Here is a 22416-nt window from a genome sequence, read left to right on the forward strand (position 1 = left end):
ATAGTACGGGTGGGTCTCCACTGGTTGGCAGCAGTTGGGCCGAATGGCCTGTTTCCATGCTGAATAAGACGAGGGTACCAATGTATAGGAAGGAACTGCAGATGCTGGTTTACTTCGAAGATAGACACAAAATGCTGGAGTAACTCGGTGGGACAGGCAGCATCTCCAAAAAGATGGAATGGGTGACGTTTCGGGTCGAGACCCTTCTTCGGACTGAGAGTCGGGGGAGGGGGAGTCTAGACATAGTCCCACTGAGAATGATGGAGTCTTTCATAAAATGAGTCTTAGTCAGATCCCTCAATGGACATGGGATACACTGACAAACTGGCCTAATCCACAGTCTGACAGGGTTCAGCTGCTTGGAGAATGGGAGATGAGGTGGGAGTGAGGGGTGTGTATCTGAGAATCCTGAGCTGAAACCCTTGTCAGGGCAGGGTGGAGAGAGCTTCAACGAACGTGGATGTATCGCCAGGAGCTGAATTTGCTAAATGGGAAGACTTTTATTTCTCAGCAATAATAAGCTTGTGATGGGCTCGGGTTTAAATGAATGGATGAAATATGGCAGTGGAGACATTCTAGCTTCCACAGTTCAGACACTTTCTGTGAAGCTTGAACCATCGGAGTGGACATTTTGTTAGCTGAATATTTGTCTGGTCACAGCTAGTAGATCAAGAACTGCAGGTGCTGGTTTACTAAGGAAAGCCACAAAGTGCTGGAGTAACCCAGCAGGACAGGCAGCATCCCAGGAGAACAGGGATAGATGACGTTTCGATTTGGGACTCTTCTTCAGACCCTCACGTTTACACGGATGATGCCTACACCCGCTAGGAGCTCCCATGACAAGAGTGACATCGTTTGTACAGATGGGCATTTTTAATTTTCTGTTTCAGGCCCGGACTATCTTTGAGAAAGCCACAAAAGTGAATTTCAAGCACGTGGATGACGTGGCTGGAGTTTGGTGTGAGTACGGGGAAATGGAGCTCAGGCATGAAAACTACGAGGAGGCGCTCCGATTGCTCAGGGTACGTTCTCCTTTCTGCCTCTCCGTGGTTGTGTCCGATCTTGCTGGGGCTCTGCATGTAGACTCTGGCAGAAAGGTGAACTCTAGGTGAGCCATAGAGTCATGGAAACAGGCCCTTCGGCCCAACTTGCCCGCGCTGACCAACATGCCCCAACTAGACTAGTCCCACCTGCCTGTGTTTGGCCCACATCCCTCTAAACCCGTCCTATCCATTTACCTGTCTAAATGTTTCTGCTGCATGAGCCACCAAGAGTGGTGCAGAGCTTGGCTTTGCAGGTACTGTCACAATGTTTAAGAAACATTTAGACAGGAACATGGATAGGGTAGGTTTAGAGGGATGTGGGCCAAACACGGGCAGGTGGGACATATTGCTCGGTGTGGGCAAGTTGGGTCGAAGGGCCTGTTTCCACTCTAGTCCCACAGTCAGTTTAGTAGAAGCCCTTCAATCATTGAGTTTACTGTGGGTCTGGTATGTACTTCTGGTTACTGGCAATTGCCAATTTGAGACACATTTGGGATTGGAAATTAGATGCTTTATTCCACTCTTCTGCCCCACCCAGTCCTCCCTTCAGGACTTGGATTGTGATGCCTTCCGCTACAGCCACCGGATGGCGATGGTGAGCTGCCTGGAATCATTCTGTGCTGGAAAGAGCTCATATCTGTAACATTCCACTGCGTTGAAACTGACCACAGGCACCAACTTACTTTGTTTTACCCTCCCCAGCTTCTACTGCATACTCGTATCACACCCAGGGCAATTTACAGTGGCCAGTTAAGCTGCCAACCCACGTGCCTTAGGAGTTTAGCTTAGTTTAGAGCACAGCGTGGAAACTGGCCCTTTGGCCCATTGAGCCCATGCTGGCCAGCAATCACCCATTCTCACTAGCTCTATCCTACACACCAGAGACAATTTACAGATGCCAGTTAACCTACAAAACTGTGAGTCTTTGGAATTTGGGAGGAGACTGGATATAATAAAAAATAATATAAAATTTAAATTAAATTATTATGTTATGATATAAATATATTATACATGAGCAGTTACTTGAATTAAAATTCCTCGACAGTTGTGTTGGAATTTGAGCAGATGTCCAGGCTCTGTGTTTCTCATCCAGTAACTTCACCACCCCACCTCACACAAAGCTGGTACCTTGCAAGGTTTTCTTCAGATGACATTAACTGCCCTCTTATCCATAAGACCTGTTTCAAGGGTCAGCTTTCTATGTTAGCCAAGCTCCGAGCTGTATGTCTGGAAGCAGACTGGCTCAGAGTATCAAACAGTTTCATGTTAGTTTATTGTCACGTGTACCGAGGTACAGTGAAAAGCTTTTGTTGCGTGCTAACCAGTCAGCGGAAAGACAACACATGATTCTGGTCCATTTGGACATCTGCTTCAAACGGTAATAGCACATCCTGTGCTCCGAGACTTCTGCGGCAGTGAATGAACTGCACCAGCGAGCCCTCCCACCAGTTACCATGGCCCCAGAATATGCATCACTTGCTGTACAGGACAAATACATTATAAGTATTTGTTTACATCGATGGCCCAGACAGATCATTAGCCATGAAGTATTTTAATGCTCTAACTTTTGCTGTGTTTTGTCAGATCAGGCTGATTGTTTGTGGTGTCTCCACCAATGTTTACATAGAATTTACATATATTTTACATATCTTTCTATCCATTTCCCCCTCGTATTTTCCTTGACCCCATCCTCTTTGATGTCTCGTTTTCACACATAACCCTTCCTTATCTCTGCGCCTCCCTCTCCCCTGACTATGAGTCTGTAGAAGGGTCTCGACTCGAAACGTCACCCATTCCTTATCTCCAGAGATGCCGCCTGTCCCGCTGAGTTACTCCAACATTTTGTGTCTATCCTCATTTGTAACCTAGCTCCATTTTAAGTGTATCTGTTGCCACAGTTTATCTGTGTTGTAAGGACTTTAAATCACTCCCTTGGTGAATAATTTTCTCCTGAATTCCCACGTTGGTTAATTAGTGACTCTGCCTTTGGGCTGAACAATAGGTGCAGGAGCACTGCCATTCAATGTGATCATGGCTGATCATCCACAATCAGTACCCAGACAAGTAGAACCATCATGTCTCTGACCTTCCCATCAGATCATTATGGCCCCAGTCTAATCATCAGCCTTAATGGCCTCAACCTCAACAATCCCTCTTTGCACATGATTCCATGTGTCACTGAATTCCCCATGAAGAATATTTCTCTTCTTGATGACTGTAAACTGGTCCTTGTTACTGTGAAGCAAATGTTACATTGGGTTCATTCTGCAATCACTTGGTCAATGACTGTCAAAGGAACTCAGGGCTACAAGGAAGCACGTAAATACGAGGCCTGGACTTTGAGACGTTTAGTTTAGAGATACAGCGCAGAAACAGGCCCTTCAGCCCACCGAGTCCGTACTCACCAGCAATCTCCGCACACTAACACTATTCTACACACGCTAGGGACAATTTATATTTATCCCAAGCCAATTAGCCTACAAACTTGTATGTTTTTGGAGTGTAGGAGGAAACTGAAAATCAGTGAGAAAACCCACGCGGGTCACGGGGAGAACGTACAAACTCCGTACAGACAGCACCCCTAGACGGGATGGAACCCGGATCTCTAGCCGTGTAAGGCAGCAACTCTACCACTGTGCCACTGTGTGCCCTTTTGTGGAATGAGTGCCCCTGTTTCAACACAAAGTGGGTCATCTGTGTCGCCCTAACAATAGAAAGCAACTTGTCTTAATAATGATGTCCTCGTTTAGTTCTGGCTTTATGTGCGTATACGTGTGTGTGTGTGTGAAGAGCAGCTTTCCTTATTCTGTATTTTAATCTCCGCAGAGAGCTACCGCCGTACCAGCGAAAAAGGCCGAGTACTTTGATTCGACAGAACCTGTCCAGAACAGGGTGTACAAGTCGCTGAAAGTCTGGTCCATGTTAGCAGATCTGGAGGAGAGTCTTGGAACTTTCAAGGTGAATAAAGAATAAGTTTGTGCTTGGGTGTGGTCTGCTTTTCATACAGATCTGTACTTGAGATGCACAAATTAGTTTTGTTTGTGCAGTGTACTTTAGTTTGAACTGCCTCTGATATTTTGTTTAAAAACAATACGTAGTGTTTGTATTTTTAAATATTATTTTTATTTAGTCTACGAAGGCCGTGTACGACAGGATTATAGATCTTCGAATTGCCACGCCCCAGATCATCATCAACTACGCAATGTTCCTGACAGAGCACAACTACTATGAAGAAAGTTTCAAGGTGAGCCACTGTTAATCCCACTGGCACTCTTGTACCAAGAGGCACCCAGCGTTTGGGCTGGTGCAGCTGGTGATGGGTTGAGTTTAGTTTAGTTTATTGCCACGTGTGTCGAGGTACAGTTGCCATCCAGTTGGTGGAAAGACTATACATGGTTACAATCGAGCCGTCCTCAGTGTACAGATACATGATAAAGGGAATAACGTGATCTGTGAACGGAGAGTAATTCTGTGCATCATTGCCTCTTTGAGTATTCAAGCGCTGTTGGTTTTCCAAAGAAAAGGCTCTACATGAATACAATCGAGCCCTCCACAGGTCAGAGATAAAGGGTACAACATTGAGTGCAAAGATATAACATTGAAGTCCAATAAAGTCTGATTAAAGATAGTTCTAAGGTCTCTAATGAAGTAAACAGGACTGATCTCCAGCTGATGAGAGGACTGTTTAGTTGTCTGATAACATTGGATTTAGTGGGGGCCAAGGAAAGAGGGTTCACGTCGCGGCCCTGTTTCCACCAATCTTTCCACCACAACACACAAGAAGCACAAGACAGACACCATTGTGTAGATGCTGAGACGTGTGTTCACCTCTGGCTGAACAACTCCTAATCTTGTGTGTGATTCGATAAGAAGATTGGATTTAGTGCTTCCTATTAGAACACTAATTTTACCAGGTGATTTAACCCTAAATCCTGTAGCTCTGATAGTCACCTTTGCCAGGCTGGAGATGGACGCAGTACCTCCAAATAAATCTGCCCTGTTTCCTATCCACAGTGGGGCGTAGGGAGCAGTAAACATCACTCCTTACCGATGTACGTCAACTTTCTACAGTGGGACTTGTAAGATACAGAATTCAGATATCCAAATTGCATTTTAAATGTCAATGGATGTAAATTCAGAAAGGAACAAAAAACATATTTATCTCCATGTGTCTCCAATACTAAATGTCGCCCCTTTCCCTTGTGCACATTTTTTGTACAATATCTTAGCAACCATATTTAAATGAAAGCAATAATAGTTTAATGATGGCTAATTCCAGGTTCACGCTAGACAGATTCTCTGCGATTATATTTCCTTGGTGTGTAGTATTTCTGAAAGGTGGCGGAAAAGGGAGAATTGTACATTGAAATTGCCTGTCCCATGGCATATGATGAAAGAATTGGTCGACTGGGCTTATATTCACTGGAATTTAGAAGGATGAGAGAGGATCACATAGAAACATAAAATTCTTAAAGGGTTGGACAGGCTAGATGCAGGAAAGATTTTCCCGATGTTGGAGGAGTCCAGAACCAGGGGTCACAGTTTAAGAATAAGGGGTAGGCCATTTAGGACTGAGATGAGGAAAAACATTTTCACTTAGAGAGTTGTGAATCTGTGGAATTCTCTGCCACAGAAGGCAGTGGAGGCCAATTCACTGGATGTTTTCAAGTTTTCAAGTTAGATTTAGCTCTTAGGGCTAAAGGAATCAAGGAATATGAGGATAAAGCAGGAATGGGGTACTGATTTTAGATGATCAGCCATGATCATATCGAATGACAGTGCTGGCTAGAAGGGCCAAATGGCCTACTCCTGCACCTATTTTTCTGTTTTTATGTCCCCTTCTCACCCGCTTGAATGTCACAGCATACAATTGTGTTGCCAATGTTAACAGAGGTAAACATAGAAACATAGGTGCAGGAGGAGGCCATTCGGCCCTTCGAGCCAGCACTGCCATTCAAACCGAAGATAGAAAGGTCTGGACCCGAAACGTCACCCATTCCTTCTCTCCAGAGATGCTGCCTTTCCCGCTGAGTTACTCCAGCTTTTTCTGTCTATCTTGGGTAATTAATATCCTGATGCTCAGTATAGAAACGTGAGTGAAGTATACATGTTTGGGAACATCACCCTCTCCTGCAATGTACTTTATTTAACCTGGTGTAGCTGTGTAACCTAATGAGAGGAAGAACCCAGTTGGTGCTGCAGAAACAAGAATACAATGCAGTCAGTTTTACAAGGCAAATCATCTCGGTTGTATTGGGCCAGCTAGCTCAAAATGCAAACTTTGAGCAGTACAGCCTATCTAAATCTCCCAATTCCCTGGGGTCAGATTACAGTACAGAAGTCACACCCTGCCATTCGATAGCTAGATTATATTTTTTAAATGAATGGCTTCTTTCATGGGAAGTTAATTTATGCTTTCCACTCAATTCTCCACACTGCTGGTAATGTAAACACACGGTATGCCGTTTAGTTAAGGAATGCTTCCAAGGAGAACATTCAAAGCTATTTAGAGAATGGGAGAGTCCAGTGTATACAATTACATTTAACTAGGTCAGTGAAGGGGGATATCAGTAATTGCTTCATGCAAACAATACTGGGACTATGGAGCCAAGAGCCAAGAGTGGTTTATTGTCATATGTGCCAGATAGGACAATGAAATTCTTGCTTGCTTGGCTGTAGGGAAGAAGCTGTTCCTGAACCTGGACGTTACAATTTTCAGCCTCCTATACCTTCTTCCCGATGGCAATGGTGAAACGAGTGTGTGGCCAGGATGGTGTGGGTCTTTGGGGGAGGGGTCTGAAGAAAGATGATCAGTCTGAAGAAAGGTCTCGACCTGAAGCGTCACCCATTCAGACTGAAGAAGGGTTTCGGCCCGAAACGTTGCCTATCTCCTTCGCTCCATAGATGCTGCTGCACCCCCTGAGTTTCTCCAGCATTTTTGTGTACCTTCATACAGCAAGGAAACAGGCCCAACTTGCCCCATCTACTACACCAGCTGCACATGCCTGTGTTTGGCCCATATCCATCTGAACCTTTCCTATCCATCTACCTGTCCAAATGTATTTTAGATGTTGTTTTAGTACCTGCCTTTTCCACCTCCTCTGGCAGCTCGATCCACACACCCACCGCCCTTTGTGTAGAGAAATTGCCCTTTGGGTTCCTATTAAATCTTTCCCCTCTCACCTTAAACCTATGTGGTCTGGTTGTTGATTCCCCTACTCAGGGTAAAGGCACAGTCTTTTACTCAATCTATTCCCCTAATGATCTAAAACATCTCTCTAGCCTGCTCAACCTCTCCCCACAGCTCAGGCCCTCGAGTCCTGGAAACATCCTCGTAAATCGTCTCTGCATACCGTTGCAGGTTAACAGCATCTTATGTATAAAAGTCTTATATGTTCTCCAGCGATGCTGCTTGACTCACTGAGGTACTACAGCACTTTGGTTTTTAAAAAAAATGTAAACCCGCGGCTGCAGTTCCTTGTGTGTCCAGTCACACACTGTTCCTCAACTAAGCCAACAGGTTGAAGGCTTTTGACTTAACTACTTGTGCTCTCTTATTGCAGGCCTACGAGCGAGGGGTTGCCCTGTTTAGGTGGCCCAATGTTTATGATATTTGGAACACTTACCTGACCAAGTTCATCGATCGGTACGGTGGGAAGAAACTGGAAAGGGCGCGGGACCTGTTTGAACAAGCTCTCGATGGATGCCCACCAAAGTTTGCTAAAAGTGAGTGCTTGCAATCATGTTGTTTTAACTCCATTCAAGGTGAACGTTCATTGCCCAATGAAGCCCTGCCAAGTGAAATAACTCCCATTTGCAATGAATGATGCAAGTCTCCACAGAAATGTGTGAAGACATTACACAGAAAATAGGGTGGCCACTGTGGCTCAGCAGTAGAGTTGCTGTCTTCCAGCCTCGCAGACCTGGGTTCGATCCCGACTACGGGTGCTGTCTGTACGGAGTTTGTCCGTTCTCCCCGTGACCTGTGTGGGTTTCTCCGGGATCTCCAGTTTCCTCGCACACCAAACACATGCAGGTTTGTATGTAAATTGGCTTGGTGTGTGTGTAAATTGTCCCTAGTGTGGGATAGTGTTAATGTGCGGGGATCGCTGGGTGGTGCAGACTCGGTGGGCCGAAGGGCCTGTTTCCGCACTGTATCACTAAACTAAACTAAATAGTTACTGAAACACAGCAATAAAAAGTGATTTATTTTCCTATAGTTTTTGCTACACGTGACAGATTTTATGTATGTGACTACATTTTAATGGATTTCTTTGGACCTTTTCCATTGTGTACGGTAACTGGCTTGTAATTGTGTGACTTGTACTGTACTTGTGTGCTGGAATTGTGTTTCATACACAGGGACCTCCAAAATCCTTTAGTGCGGTAGTTCTTTGCCTTTTTCTCCACCTAAATAGTACTGTTATTAGAGTTTTGAGAGTTACAGTGTGGAAACAGGACCTTTGATCCACCTAGTCTGTGCCGACCCGTGATCACACCGTACACTGGCACTATCCAACACATTGGGGACAATTTACATTTCTACCAAGCCAATTGACCTACAAACCTATACGTCTTTGGAGTGTGGGAGGAAACCGGAGCACCCAGAGAAAACCCACGCAGGTCACGGGGAGAACGTACAAACTCCGTACAGACAGCACCCGTAGTCAGGATCGAACCTGGGTTTCTGGCGCCATAAGGCAGCAACTCTACCGCTGCGCCACCGTGCCGCCACAATAGCTTGTGCCTTTTTATATTAAATTTATTCATCTGTACTTCCTAACATGGAATTACTGCTAGTTTTCTCAATAATTAAAAACAAAAGTCCAATTGGTTGTGGCATGCTGCTACCTATGTGGCTTGTCTCCCTGACAGCGTGAAACATTTCTGTCTGTTTTGCACTCTCTCAGTTGCTGTGCCCCAGACCATGTTTCCATCCCATTTGTCATCTTGACGGATCGAGACCAGATCTCCATTCATTGCAACAGCGATTTGCATTTATATGATGTCTTTTTAATATAGAAATTATCTTGACATTTTACCAACCCAATTTAAAAGCTATTACAAATCTCTGCATCGTTTGGGAAGATGGGTTTCTGATTGTAAATGCATGATTTTGTAGTTAAATCTGCCCAGTGATCAGATGCACCTGTAATTACCCTTTGTTTAAATTGGTGCCAGCGCAAGGGCCGCATGTTATCCTCACTTCAGGGATGTGCAATAGTGTCCAATCTGCCTATTGAGGTTTGCTAATGTATTCAGTAATCAGTGAGAAATGCGCACCTTGGCCTCTTATCCAATCCTCCCTTTGCTTTCCAACTTGTGGCATCAATAATGGAACTGGCTGGGAGGTGGAGAACGGAAATGCATTTTCTGAGCCTTGGCTGTTGTGTCTTCAAAACAAAGTGGAGTGGTTATTCTCACTCTACACAAACCAATTCATATTCCAGCATAGTTCAGTTAAAATATATAAATACGCAGATGACACAACCATCATAGGTCTCATCTCAAACAATAATGAAACAGAATACCGCACTCAAACACACAAAGCAGTCACTTGGTGCACAGATAATAACCTCTTACTCAACACATCAAAAACACACAAACTCATCATTGATCTCAGACGTAAGGCACAACCCAAGACCCCCATACTCATCTCAGGCGAACCCATATCCACCACTGACTCATTCAAATTTCTTGGCACTCACATAAGCAATAACCTCAAATGGAAAATCAATTCAAATCACATCTACAAAAAAGCCAACCAAAGACTCTTCTTCCTCCGCCAGCTCAAGAGGTTTAGAGTAAGGAAACACCTCCTAATCCGATTCTACACAGCCATCATCCAAAGCATGCTCACTTCATCAATTACAGTCTGGTTCAGCAGTTTAGACACTCACTCCCGTAATAAATTACAGCGCATAGTTAACAAAGCATCCAAAATCATCAGCACTCTCCTTCCATCAATAGAATCACTCCATCACAAACGGTCTGTGTCAAGGGTGAAGAAAATCATCTCTGATCCCTCCCACCCAGCTCACCACATCTTCCACCTGCTGCCATCAGGAAGGCGCTACAGCTCACTGCCCGCCAAGACATCTCGATTTAAAAACAGTTCTTACCCACACGCAATCCGAATTCTGAACACACTATGATAACAGCACATATCCTCCCCATGCATGTACTGTATATTGTATGATGTTGTGTTTTATGTTATGTTTGACGGGAATCAGCCTACCTTGTAACATCCTGTACTGAACCTGAATTCCACCAGCTTGACTGTGTGGTCATTAAATAATCTAATCTAATCTAAAAACAAATAATCCAGTGGGATGGAAGTGCAGATGCTGGCTTAAATCGAAGATCGACAAATGGCAAATCAAAGATCTTCAAAATAATCTAGTGCACTTGAAACATTTCAAACATTTTACATTGATGATAAATATGCTTCTGTTCAAATAAAAATTGCAGGACCAGAGACCCAGGTTCCATCCTGACCATGGGTGCTGTCTGTACGGAGTTTGAACGTTCTCCCTGTGACCGTGTGGGTTTTCACCTTGTGCTCCGATTTCCTCACATATTCCAAAGGCGTACAGGTTTATAAATTAATTGGCTTGGGTTAAAATTGTCCCTAGTGTGTAGGATAATGCTAGTGTACGGGGATCGCTGGTTGGCGCTGACTCTGTGGGCTGTAGGGCCTGTTTCCACACCGTATGCAAAGTTTAAAGTCTAACTCAGTGGTTGTTAACCTGGGGCCTATGGGGGTCGTTTGGGGCTTTGCTGGGGGTCATGAAGGGGACACAAATAACATCAATTTGTTAAGCCCAAGTTTAGGAACCTAACAAAGGTACATACCACATACAGTATTTTGCTCACGTATGCACGTATTGGTGCCAAAAAGGTTAAGAACCACTGGTCTAACTCTTCATTGGATGAAGACAGTACCACTGAAATATCTCAGAAGCGGTATCATTGATTGGGACGCTTCTGTGTAACATTCTAACTCCATACAATTTGTACCTTCCTCCTTAAATGCTGTACCTGTCTGGCTTTTTTAATTATTGGTGACTTTACAGCATTTACAGTGCCTTCCATAATGTTTGGGACAAAGACCCATCATTTATTTATTTGCCTCTGTGCTCCACAATTTGAGATTTGTAATAGAAAAAAATCACACGTGGTTAAAGTGCACATTGTCGGATTTTATTAAAGGTTTTTTTTATTCATTTTGGTTTCACCATGTAGAAATTGCAGCAGTGTTTATACATAGTTCCCCCATTTCAGGGCACCATAATGTTTGGGACACAGCAATGTCATGTAAATGAAAGTAGTCATGTTTAGTATTTTGTTGCATATCCTTTGCATGCAATGACTGCTTGAAGTCTGTGATTCATGGACATCACCAGTTGCTGGGTGTCTTCTCTGGTGATGCTCTGCCAGGCCTGTATTGCAGCCATCTTTAGCTTATGCTTGTTTTGGGGGCTAGTCCCCTTCAGTTTTCTCTTCAGCATATAAAAGGCATGCTCAGTTGGGTTCTGCTCGGGTGATTGACTTGGCCACCTCAAGAATTGATCATGTTTAAGCTTTGAAAAATTCCTTTGTTGCTTTAGCAGTATGTTTGGGATCATTGTCTTGCTGTAGAATGAACTGCCGGCCAATGAGTTTTGAGGCATTAGTTTGAACTTGAGCAGATAGGATGTGTCTATACACTACAGAATTCATTATGTTACTACCATCAGCAGTTGTATCATCAATGAAGATAAGTGAGCCAGTACCTTCAGCAGCCATACATGCCCAGGCCAAACCATCCCCACCACCGTGTTTCACAGATGAGGTGGTATGCTTTGGATCTTGGGCAGTTCCTTCTCTCCTCCATACTTTGCTCTTGCCATCGCTCTGATATAAGTTAATCTTCATCTGTCCACAAGACCTTTTTCCAGAACTGGGTGATGGGTCTTTGTCCCAAACATTATAGAGGGCACTGTATTTAGCTAGATCTATTGTGTGATCTTGCTTGTGTAGGAAGGAACTGCAGATGCTGGTTTACACCGAAGATAGACGCAAAATGCTGGAGTAACTCAACGGGACAGGCAGCATCTCTGGAGAGGAGGAATGGGTGACATTTCGGGAAGGGTATCTCTCCACAGATGCTGCCCATCCCGTTGAGTTACTCCAGCATTCTGTCTTTCTCTTTGGTGGTAGCTTGCTTGTTTGGTCAGGAGAGGTGAAATAGTACCAAATGTAAATGATACCACTATTAATGGGTCGCCGTGATTTGGTGGCATCTTCTCCCTGCAGCTCTGTACCTGCTCTATGCCAAGCTGGAAGAGGACTACGGATTGGCCCGGCACGCCATGGCTGTATATGAGCGAGCCACCAAGGCAGTGGCGCCGCTGGAACAGTACGAGATGTACAACATCTATATTAAACGGGCAGCTGAGATTTACGGAGTCACCCACACCCGGGGCATTTACGAGAAATCAATTGAGGTACGTACGGCATGTATCCGAGCACGCTTCACCTGAGGAAGGATGTGCTGGCTCTGGGGAGGGTCTAGAGGAGGTTTACAAGAATTATCCCAGGAATGAGTGAGTTAACACATGATGAGCGATTGACGGCACTGGGCCTGTACTCGCTAGAGTATAGAAGAATGAGGAGGGACCTCATTGAAACGTACAGAATAGTGCAAGGCTTGGGTAGAGTGGATGTGGAGAAGATGTTTCCACCCGTGGGAAAGTCTAGGACCAGAGGTCACAGCCTCAGAATTAAAGGGTGTTCTTTTAGGAAGGATATGAGGGGGAATTTCTTTAGTCAGACGGTGGTGAATACAGACGGCTGTGGAGGCCAAGTCAGTGGACATATTTAAGGCAGAGATAGACAGATTTTTGATTAGTACAAGTGTCGGTGGTTATGGGGAGAAGGCAGGAGAATGGGGTTAGGAGGGAGAGATCAGCCATGATTGACTCGATGGGCCGAATGGCCTAATTCTACTATTCCTTATGACCTTTATTCAGAGTGGGTTTGCAGTCCCCTCGTGCTCCCACGACAGTCCGTGCAGACAGATGGACCTCTGGCCTGTTACTAAGACCTTGGGTTGAACGGCACACTCATTGAGAAGCTGTGGCACAGTTCCCCATTTGGAGAGGTGTGACAAAGAGTTTGAACTTGCCATTGTCGGGAGTATTTGCAAATGTTTATTTTGTTGCAGGTGCTGCCAGACGAACATGCGCGAGACATGTGCCTGCGATTTGCCGACATGGAGTGTAAGCTGGGAGAGATCGACCGGGCTAGATCCATCTACTCCTACTGTTCCCAGCTGTGTGATCCAAGGGTAGGTCCCCCCGAGCCTGCACCCGCTCTTCCCCGGCTCATTAACAACTTTGTGTCTCACCCACACTATTTATTTATTTATTTGATCTTGGTCAATTGATAACATTGCCCCCATCCCCTGACCTCATTGTCTCACCCACACATGGATATGACAGGTTAGGAGGAATATGGGCCAAAGGCAGGCAGGTGGGATTAATGTAGATGGAGCATGTTGGCTGGTGGTGGGCGAGTTGGGCCGAAGGGCCTGTTTCTCTCTATGACCCACATTATTTTACTTGATCCAGGTCAATTGATAACTTTGCCGCCATCCACACCATCCCCGGCTCAATGATATCGTTGTATTTCATCCACATTATTTTATCAGATAATCAAAGGATACAGGGTTAGTGCGGTAAAAGACATAACAGCTCTGATAAAAGATTGATACCGATCTTATTGAAGGGCAAAGCTGACACAAGGGGCTGTTCACGACAGACTTGATTCAGACCCCATCCACTCCTTCAGTCAGTCTGAAGAAGAGTCCCGACCCAAAACACCACCTGTCCATGTTCTCCAGAGATGCTGTGTGACTCTCTAAACACAGCAGTCAGTGTGTGTAAAGTATGTAGTCCCTAGTATGTATAATGCAGTAATGACCAAATGCTGCCTTTCTATGTTGTTTGGAGAACGTCGTCCTTCACCTTAGCTCGTTGCCTTGACATCCGTTTGCTACCTGAGAGAGCCTCCATTCAGTGTCCCATCCAAAGGTTGTGTCCAGCAATGTAGACCTAGACTCTGGAATAAAACGTTCATGCCCAACCTTGTAAACCATTCCTCTGCCGCCATCCTTTGTGGATCACTGTTACTACGTATGTACGGAGTTTGTACCTTCTCCCCGTGACCTGCGTGGGTTTTATCCAAGATCTTCGGTTTCCTTCCACACTCCAAAGATGTACAGGGTTTGTAGGGGTTAATTGGCTTGGTGTAAATGTAAATTGTCCCTAGAGCGTGCTGGATAGTGTTAATGTGCGGGAATCACTGGTCGGCGTGGACTTGGTGGGCTGAAGGACCTGTTTCCGAGCTGTATCTTTAAACTAAACTAGAAACATAGAAAATAGGCGCAGGTGTAGGAGTAGGCCATTCGGCCCTTCGAGCCAGCGCCGACATTCAATGTAATCCTGGCTGATTACCCAAAATAAGTTCCCTGTTTCTGTTTTTATTTCCCCCATATCCCTTGATTCTGTTAGCCACAAGATCTATATATAACTCTCTTGAAAACATCGTGAATTGGCCTCCACTGCCTCCTGTGGCAGAGAATTCCACAGATTCACAACTCTCTGGGTGAAAACGTTTTTCCTCATCTCAGTCCTAAATGGCCTACCCCTTATTCTTAAACTGGTTCTGGACTTCCCCAACATCGGAAACATTTTTCCTGCGTCTACCCTTAAGAAATGTATATGTCTCCACAAGATCCCCCTCATCCTTCTAAATTCCAGTGACTATAAGCCCCGTCGATCCATTCTTTCATCATATGTCAGTAATTGGCTCGTGTGTGCGTAGGATAGCGTTAGTGTGCGTGGATCGCTGGTCGGCACGGACTGGGTGGGCCAAAGGGCTTGTTTCCGTGCTGTATCTCTGAACTAAACTGCATTTTAACGTGTTCCCTGTGTCTGATTTAAGATCACGCCGTCGTTCTGGCAGACGTGGAAGGAGTTTGAGATTAGGCAAGGTAACGAGGATACGATTCGGGAGATGTTGCGGATTAAACGCAGCGTACAGGCTACCTACAACACCCAGGTCAATTTCATGTCCTCGCAGATGTTGAAAGCTTCCACCAACGCTACAGGCACAGGTAAGCAACACTGGTGGGTGTCGATGTTACTGGCTAATATACAACTCCTCGTCCACTAAACCAGTCAGGAAATCACTTGTTGGGAAATTCGTCGCCCGGAACTTGGTACAAACTAACGTTAGTCATTTATTTTAGTTTAGAGATTCAGATTACTCCAGACCCACCAATGTGGTTGACTTTTAGCCCCCCCACCACCCTCCCTCGGGAAATTAGCGATGGAGACTAAATGCTGTCAGCCTCCACTTCCCACGAACAAATAAAAGTTTCCTCTACTCCTGAAACCTTGGAAGCCTTGGTATGCTGTAACCACTATTTCTTCAGTTGTATCCAACACCTCTTTCATTGTGTAGGAAGGAACTGCAGATGCTGGTCTAAACCAAAGATAGACACAAAAAGCTGGAGTAATTCAGGCAGCATCTCTGAAGAGAAGGAATAGGAGGCATTTCGGGTCGAGACCCTTCTTCAGACTCGTGTCTCTCCAGCGATGCTACCTGTCCCGCTGAGTTACTCCAACATTTTGTGTCCACCTCTCCTCCATTCATGGATGTGTCTCCTGCACAGCCTTGGCCCTTACCCCATATTTCTTAATGAACACCATCTGACCCAGTCTGTGTGGTAATGTGGGCCAGAGGTAACCCTGGGGAGTGAGGCTGCCAGAGTTTCACCAAACCTACTGCAAGTCAGTGTTTTATTTTAAAACCTGTAACTCATTAGGAATGAGATGGGAATTAAATAACCCTCAGTGTACTCACTTATTAAATCAAAACCTGCTGGTAAAACTCTCACATCCTGTAGCCCTGCAACAAAGCTCTGTGGCGCAGCGCTAGAGTTGCTGCCTCACAGCGCCAGAGGCACAGGTTCGATCTGACTACCAGGGTGCAGTCTGTGTGGAGTTTGCACGTTCTCCCTGTCACCTTATGGGTTTTCTCCGGGTGCATCGGTTCCTTGCCACATTCCAAAGACACGGAGGTTTGTAGATTAACTGGCTTTGGTACAAATGGAAAGATGTGCAGGTTCTTTAAGGTTAATTGGCTTCTGTAAACTAAACTAACCAATACAAAAATGATGCTTATGATAGTTGTGAAATAGTAACACACACACACACACACACACAGTCACACACACACACACACACACACACACAGTCACACACACACACAGTCACACACACACACAATCTCACACACACAGTCACACACACACAGTCACATTCACACACACACACACACAGTCACACACACACACAATCTCACACACACACAGTCACACACACACACAGTCACACACACACACAGTCACACACACACACACAGTCACACACACACACACACACACACAGTCAGTCACACACAGTCACATTCTCACACACATTTACACTCACTCAGTCACACACCCACACACACACACAGTCATACTCACACACAGTCACACACACACACACAATCACACACACACAGTCACACACACACACACACACATAGTCAGTCACACACACAGTCACATTCACACACACATTTACACTCAATCACACACACACACAGTCACACAAACACACAGTCACACACACACACACACAATCTCACACACACAGTCACACACACACACACAGTCACACACACACACACACACACACACACACACACTGATGTAGAGGGAGCTCAAATCCCACACAAACTCTGAAAGACACAAAGATTTGTCTTTGCGAATAGATTGTAGTTTATTGTTTGTCTTTTGGGGGTGTCAGCTGGGTGTGTGGAGGGGGTGGGCTGGTGACCCGTGAGGGAGGGTGAGAGATTGCGAAGGAGGGAGATAGAGGGATTGGGATACAAGCAATAGATGTCGGAATCTCCCCGCACTCTCTCTCAGACTTTGAGGCTGTGTGAGGGAGGGTGGGAGGCAAGTAGGGAAGGAGGTGCCTCAAAGCCATCACATACCTCTACATCTCCCTCTGATTCCTCAGATAGGGAGGAGGAGGGATCGGGGTAGACAGAGGGAGCCAGGATATAGGGACACCCCTCGATGGGGCCGCCTACTTCTACCTCGCTCTCCCCCTCATCAGAGGAGAATGAGAGAGAGGAGGGGGATCTCTCGACCACGAGACTCCCTCGGTGTTCCCGACTCTCCCACAAGTAACTCTCCTGTTCCGCGACGATGGGGGAGAGGGAGAGGAGGCCGGCAAAGCCCCAGCGGGGAGGGAGAGGGGGTGGAGGGGAGGGAGGAGGGGGAGAGGAGGGTCTCGGAGCCTCGGCCTGCCCTGAGGAGAGGGGCTGAGGGGAGGGAGTTACACGGCGGAGTTTCCAGGGTCGTCTGGTGATGGAGGGTGAGAGGGAGGGGGAGTGAATCGAGCGCCCCCCTACCCTCATTCGCCTCCAACTGGTCACTGTGACGGGGGGGCCAGCAACCTTGCGGTGGCGGGGGCCAGGGTTCATGACCCGCTTGGTAGGGGTCGACTGCTTGGTGCCACAGGTCACTGCACGGAGGTCAGAGTTCCTGATCTTGGGGGTGGAGGTTGTTTGCTGGGGGGCAAGGGTCGTGACTTTGGGGGCAAGGGTCAGACCAGCAGGGTGATAGGTTGCGACCTCGGGAGCAAGGGTCGGACGGACAAGGCCAGAAGTTTCAACCCCAAGGGTCCTGACCATGGGGGCAAGGGTCGGACGGTCAGGTTCAGAGGCAGTGACCTCTGGGTCAACGATCATGACCTTGGGAGCAAGGGTCGGGCCGTCTGGTTCAGGGTTCATGAATTTGATGGCAAGGGTAGTGACCTTGGGAGCAAGGGTCAGACGGTCAGGTTCGGGGGTCACCGCCTTGGGGGCAATGGTCGCAAGGTCAGGTTCAGAGTTTGTGTCATTGGGGGCAAGGGTCAGACTGATAGGGTTTGGGGTCAGGACCTCGGGGTCAGGGGTTGGACAATGAAGGTCGGGGGTGGCAGGGCAGGGGTCGAGACCAAGGCACCTGGCTGCCCTCAGAAAGCCGTCGACCGCATGGCGAGGGAGCGTCACCTCCTCCCCGTACACGAGGGAGACGAGGGGGCGCAGGGACGAGCCGCAGGGGGCCGGCACCTCGATCTCCAACACCCCAGCGGGGCAACCTGATGGGGAGGCGAGGCGACGCAGGAGGAGGGGGCTGGAGGCAGCCAGGACACAGCGGTGGACAGGAATCACCTCACCTAGAGGGGGGAGGATAAAAAAACATTAGTCACCTTAGGTCACAGAGAGGGGGCGAGAGTGTGTAGGGGTCGGGGTAACAGATAGGGAGAGTGGGGGGGGGGCGGGGACACTGACCATTGGAACGGATCTGCGCGTCACACAGGGTCCCGTTACGCTGCAGACGACGGAGATTGTCGATCGTCCGGGTCTGGGCGCGGAAAGTGACCCAGCTGTCTGTGTCTGTCTGATCCATGTCTGGGGGAGAGAGGGGGTCAACTCTTGAGGAGAAAGAGCCTCTACTCCCCCTTCCCTCCTCCTCTCATCCCCTTTCCCTCTTCCCCCCCTCCCCCCTCTCTCTCTCCCCCTCCCCCTCTCTCCCCCCTCCCCCTTCTCTCCCCCTCCCTCTCCCCCCCTCCCCCCTTCTCCCCCTCCCCCCTTCTCCCCCTCCCCCCTTCTCCCCCTCCCCCCTCTCTCTCTCCCCCTCCCCCCTCCCCCTTCTCTCCCCCTCCCTCTCCCCCCTCCCCCCTCTCTCCCCTCCCCCTCTCTCCCCCTCCCTCTCCCCCCTCCCCCCTCTCTCCCCTCCCCCTCTCTCCTCTCTCCCCTCCCCCTTCTCTCCCCCTCCCTCTCCCCCCTCCCCCTTCTCTCCCCCTCCCCCTTCTCTCCCCCTCCCCCCTCTCTCCCCCTCCCCCTTCTCTCTCCCACCGCGTCCGCACCTCGCGCTCCGTCTCACCGGTCCCGCCCACGCGCTCCCATTGGCTGGCCCATCTGCCAGTTAACGTCCACTAACGTCCGCAAGTCCCTCCTTCCCGAGGTGGGCTCACCGCCAATTGGCCGGTCCCCCCGTCAATCAGGCTGACGAAGCCAATCGGAGCGCTCCTCTGCCGCCCGTTCTCCCGCCCTCGCGTCACCGCTGCCTCAGCGCCAGAGACGCGGGTTCGATCCCCGCCCCGGCCACTGTCTGTGTGGAGTCTGTACACTCCCCTCTGATACTACCTGGCTCCACTGCACATCCCAAATACCTGCGGGTTTGGAGCCTAATTGTCCCTCTGTATATTGCCCCTAGTGTGTTGGAAAGGGCTGCAGCTGCTGCTTTAAATCGAAAGTAGACAGAAAACTGCTGGAGTAACTCAGCGGGACAGGCAGCATCTCTGGAGAGAAGGAATGGGTGGCATTTTGAGTCGAGACCTTTCTTCAGAAGAAGTCTCTGTCTGAACAAGGGTCTTGACCCAAAAGTTCACCCATTCCTTATCTCCAGGAATGCTGCCTGTCCCGCTGAGTTACTCCAACAATTTGTGTCTACCTAGTGTGTAGGGAGCGGATGAGAAAGTGGGATCACATACACGATTAGTACTTGATTCTTGAATAGTATGGGTGTCAGGGTTTATGGGGAGAAAGTAGGGGAATGGGGTTAGGAGGGAGAGATAGATCTGCCGTGATTGAAGTAGATGGCGGAGTAGACTTGATGGGCCGAATGGCCTAATTCTGCTCTTAGGTGGGGGAGGGGGAGAACTAGGGGTCACAGTTTAAGAATAAGTGGTATGCCATTTAGGATGGAGATGAGGAAAAACATTTTTACCCAGAGAGTTGTGAATCTGTGGAATTCTCTGCCACAGAAGGCAGTGGAGGACAATTCACTGGATGTTTTCAAGAGAGTGTTAGATTTAGCTCTTAGAGCTAATGGAATCAAGGGATATGGGGAGAAAGCAGGAACGAGGTACTGTTTTTATATGATCAGCCATGATCATATTGAATGATGCTGTGGTGGGTGTATGGAACAAGCTGCCAGAGGAGGTAGTTGAGGCTGGGACTATCCCAACAGTTAAGCAGGTACATGGATATGACAGGTTTGGAGGGATATGATGCAGGCAGGAGGGACTAGTGTAAATGAGACATGTTGGCCCATGTGGGCAAGTTGGGCCCACGCTGTATCACTCTGTGACCCTTATCAGTAATGCTACACTTGAAGGAAATGTAATAAAACCAGAATTATCTGATGGTGTGGAGTGACTATTTATCTCCCATTGACTGCAGTGTCTGACCTGGCCCCGGGACAGAGTGGAATGGATGATATGAAGTTACTGGAGCAGAAAGCACAGCAGATCGCTGAGGAGGTTGAACGGGAAAGACCCAAACCCAAAGGCAAAATTCTGTTTGTCAGGTATGTTGTTGAGTCGGGCAGAATGCACGTTGATGTTGCTTCACCTGTGGGCCATGCTGGGGCTGGATGGATCATGTGGGACAGACGGTTTTGTGGGGGCCGGATAGAGTGTTTGGACCGGACGGCCAGTGTGGGACTGGACGGACTGTGGGACCCAACAGACAGTGTGGGACCGGACGGTCAGTTCAGTTGGGATGCGAAGTGGCTGAAATATCTAAAACTGATGGTTTAACCATTCCAAAATCCTGGAAATCCAGCATTAGGCTTACAGGAGATGTCTGCTGATGTTCCTGGCCACTTGCTCCTTTGGAAGTTACTGGGTTAAATGAAATGTCACTGTACTAACATCTTTTAAAATGAAGTGAATTAAAAGTGTTGCATTATTATCTGGGAGCTGGATATTCTGCTAGTTCAGGGCATGCTAGATTAAAACACACTGATAGCCTCTTGATGGAAGGATATTTACTGATGTCTTCTGTTATAAGTTCTCTGGAACAAGTCACCAGCCACAAGAGAGTTTCTCCCAAATACAAAACCAAGCACTTGCCCTTGCCCGATTAGTGAATGGATTTGACATATTGCACCTTTGTTACTTCTGCTGCAAAAAAAAATATATTCAGCATGTGTAGGAAGGAACTGCAGGTGCTGGTTTATACCAATGATAGACACAAAATGGTGGAGTAACTCAGCGGGACAAGCAGCGAAGGAATAGGTGACATTTCAGGTCGAGACCCTTCTTCAGACTATGAAACGTCACCCATTCCTTCCACCTAGAGATGCTGCCTGTCCCGCTGAGTTACTCCAGCATTTTGTTGACTACCTTCGGTGTAAAGCAGCGTGTGCAGTTCCTTCCTACACACGATGTATTGTGGATATTTGGAGCAATGTTGTGGCGGGTGGAGTGATCCGTGTGCTGCTCCTCCTCACGTGTACTCTCTTTGGCAGGAGTGACGTGACCCGGGACGAGCTGGCGGAGCTGACCAAGCAGGCCAACCCCGACGAGATAGACATCGATGAGGACGATGATGGGGAAGAGGAGCCTGACGGTAAGTGGAATGGTCAGCCTTTAGTCCTGGCACAGTGGGGGGTGGGTCCATGTCTGACATGTCTATAAAACCTTTAAACCCTGCTGTAGTCTCTCATCCTCTACATCCTCTTGCTTTTACCATCTGGCATGTTCCCATTCATGCTTGCTCCAATGTTACCCTGAGCTTTGTGGGCCATTGTGACATCTCCAGGTTGACAGGGTGATGGCGCAGACTTTTGGTACATTGCCCGCCCTCGGTCAGGGTTCTGAGAATAGAACTTGGGATGTGAGGTTACAGTTCAACAGAAAGGTGGCGAGGCTAGATTTGGAATATTGTCTTCAGTTTTGGTCAGCTCTGCCATTCCCCCTGCCTTGCAGTGAAGAAGGAAGTTTAGAGCTAGTACATCACGTTGGAGCGGCTGTCAAAACAATTTAAGGAAAAAGATTAAAAGAGTTTTGAAAAAAATGATGGATTTTTGACTTTCTCGAGGAGTAAGTAATTTTAAAATCAGAGTTCAGTTTAGTTTATAGTCACGTGTACCGAGGTACAGTGAAAAGATTTTGTTGCGTGCTGTCCAGTCAGCAGAAAGACAATACATGATTACAATCGAGCCGTACACAGTGTAATAGATACATGATAAGGGGATAACGTTTAGTGCAAGGTTAAGCCAGCAAAGTCCGAGGGTCACCAATGAGGTAGATAGGTACTCTGAAGCGACTGGTATGAGGGCAATATTTCAGTGATGAGACGTTTCCTTCCTTGCTACTGTGCCTGAATCAATTTTTGTACATTCACATAAACTTGTGGGAAATGCTTGTTCTTTACTCTTGTTAATTTCCTAACAAAGCAAACTAGACTCCAAACGCCAAGCGCTGTTTAA

The 22416-nt window shown here is 47.3% G+C and overlaps 2 protein-coding genes across 2 annotated transcripts in view; one reads left to right on the top strand and one right to left on the bottom strand.

Moving 5' to 3' along the window:
• xab2 (XPA binding protein 2) overlaps positions 1 to 22416 on the top strand; it is a 34675-nt gene that overhangs the window by 11546 nt on the left and 713 nt on the right. Inside the window, exons 10-18 of the mRNA XM_033051024.1 lie at positions 891 to 1022; positions 3870 to 4001; positions 4174 to 4287; positions 7607 to 7769; positions 12342 to 12532; positions 13252 to 13374; positions 15033 to 15204; positions 20382 to 20508; positions 21454 to 21554. Of these exons, the coding sequence (XP_032906915.1) occupies positions 891 to 1022; positions 3870 to 4001; positions 4174 to 4287; positions 7607 to 7769; positions 12342 to 12532; positions 13252 to 13374; positions 15033 to 15204; positions 20382 to 20508; positions 21454 to 21554 (1255 nt within the window). The remainder of the gene's footprint in view (positions 1 to 890; positions 1023 to 3869; positions 4002 to 4173; positions 4288 to 7606; positions 7770 to 12341; positions 12533 to 13251; positions 13375 to 15032; positions 15205 to 20381; positions 20509 to 21453; positions 21555 to 22416) is intronic.
• On the bottom strand, positions 16903 to 19126 carry LOC116991988 (mucin-2-like). The gene is made up of 3 exons (XM_033051025.1): positions 19064 to 19126; positions 18486 to 18605; positions 16903 to 18370 (listed from the first exon to the last, which is right to left on the bottom strand). Exons 2-3 carry the CDS (start codon positions 18601 to 18603, stop codon positions 17067 to 17069), a joined length of 1422 nt encoding a protein of 473 aa, XP_032906916.1. The 5' UTR covers positions 18604 to 18605; positions 19064 to 19126; the 3' UTR covers positions 16903 to 17066.

The sequence above is a fragment of the Amblyraja radiata genome, chromosome 35, assembly GCF_010909765.2.
Source record: "Amblyraja radiata isolate CabotCenter1 chromosome 35, sAmbRad1.1.pri, whole genome shotgun sequence".
In the NCBI taxonomy this organism is placed as follows: Eukaryota; Metazoa; Chordata; class Chondrichthyes; order Rajiformes; family Rajidae; genus Amblyraja; species Amblyraja radiata.

Coding starts and splice junctions, on each gene's coding strand:
- LOC116991988 (XM_033051025.1), bottom strand. CDS start 18,603: ATGGATCAGACAGACACAGACAGCTGGGTCACTTTCCGCGCCCAGACC. Junction 18,371..18,485: donor CGCGCAGATCCGTTCCAATG/GTCAGTGTCCCC, acceptor TCCCCCCTCTAG/GTGAGGTGATTCCTGTCCAC.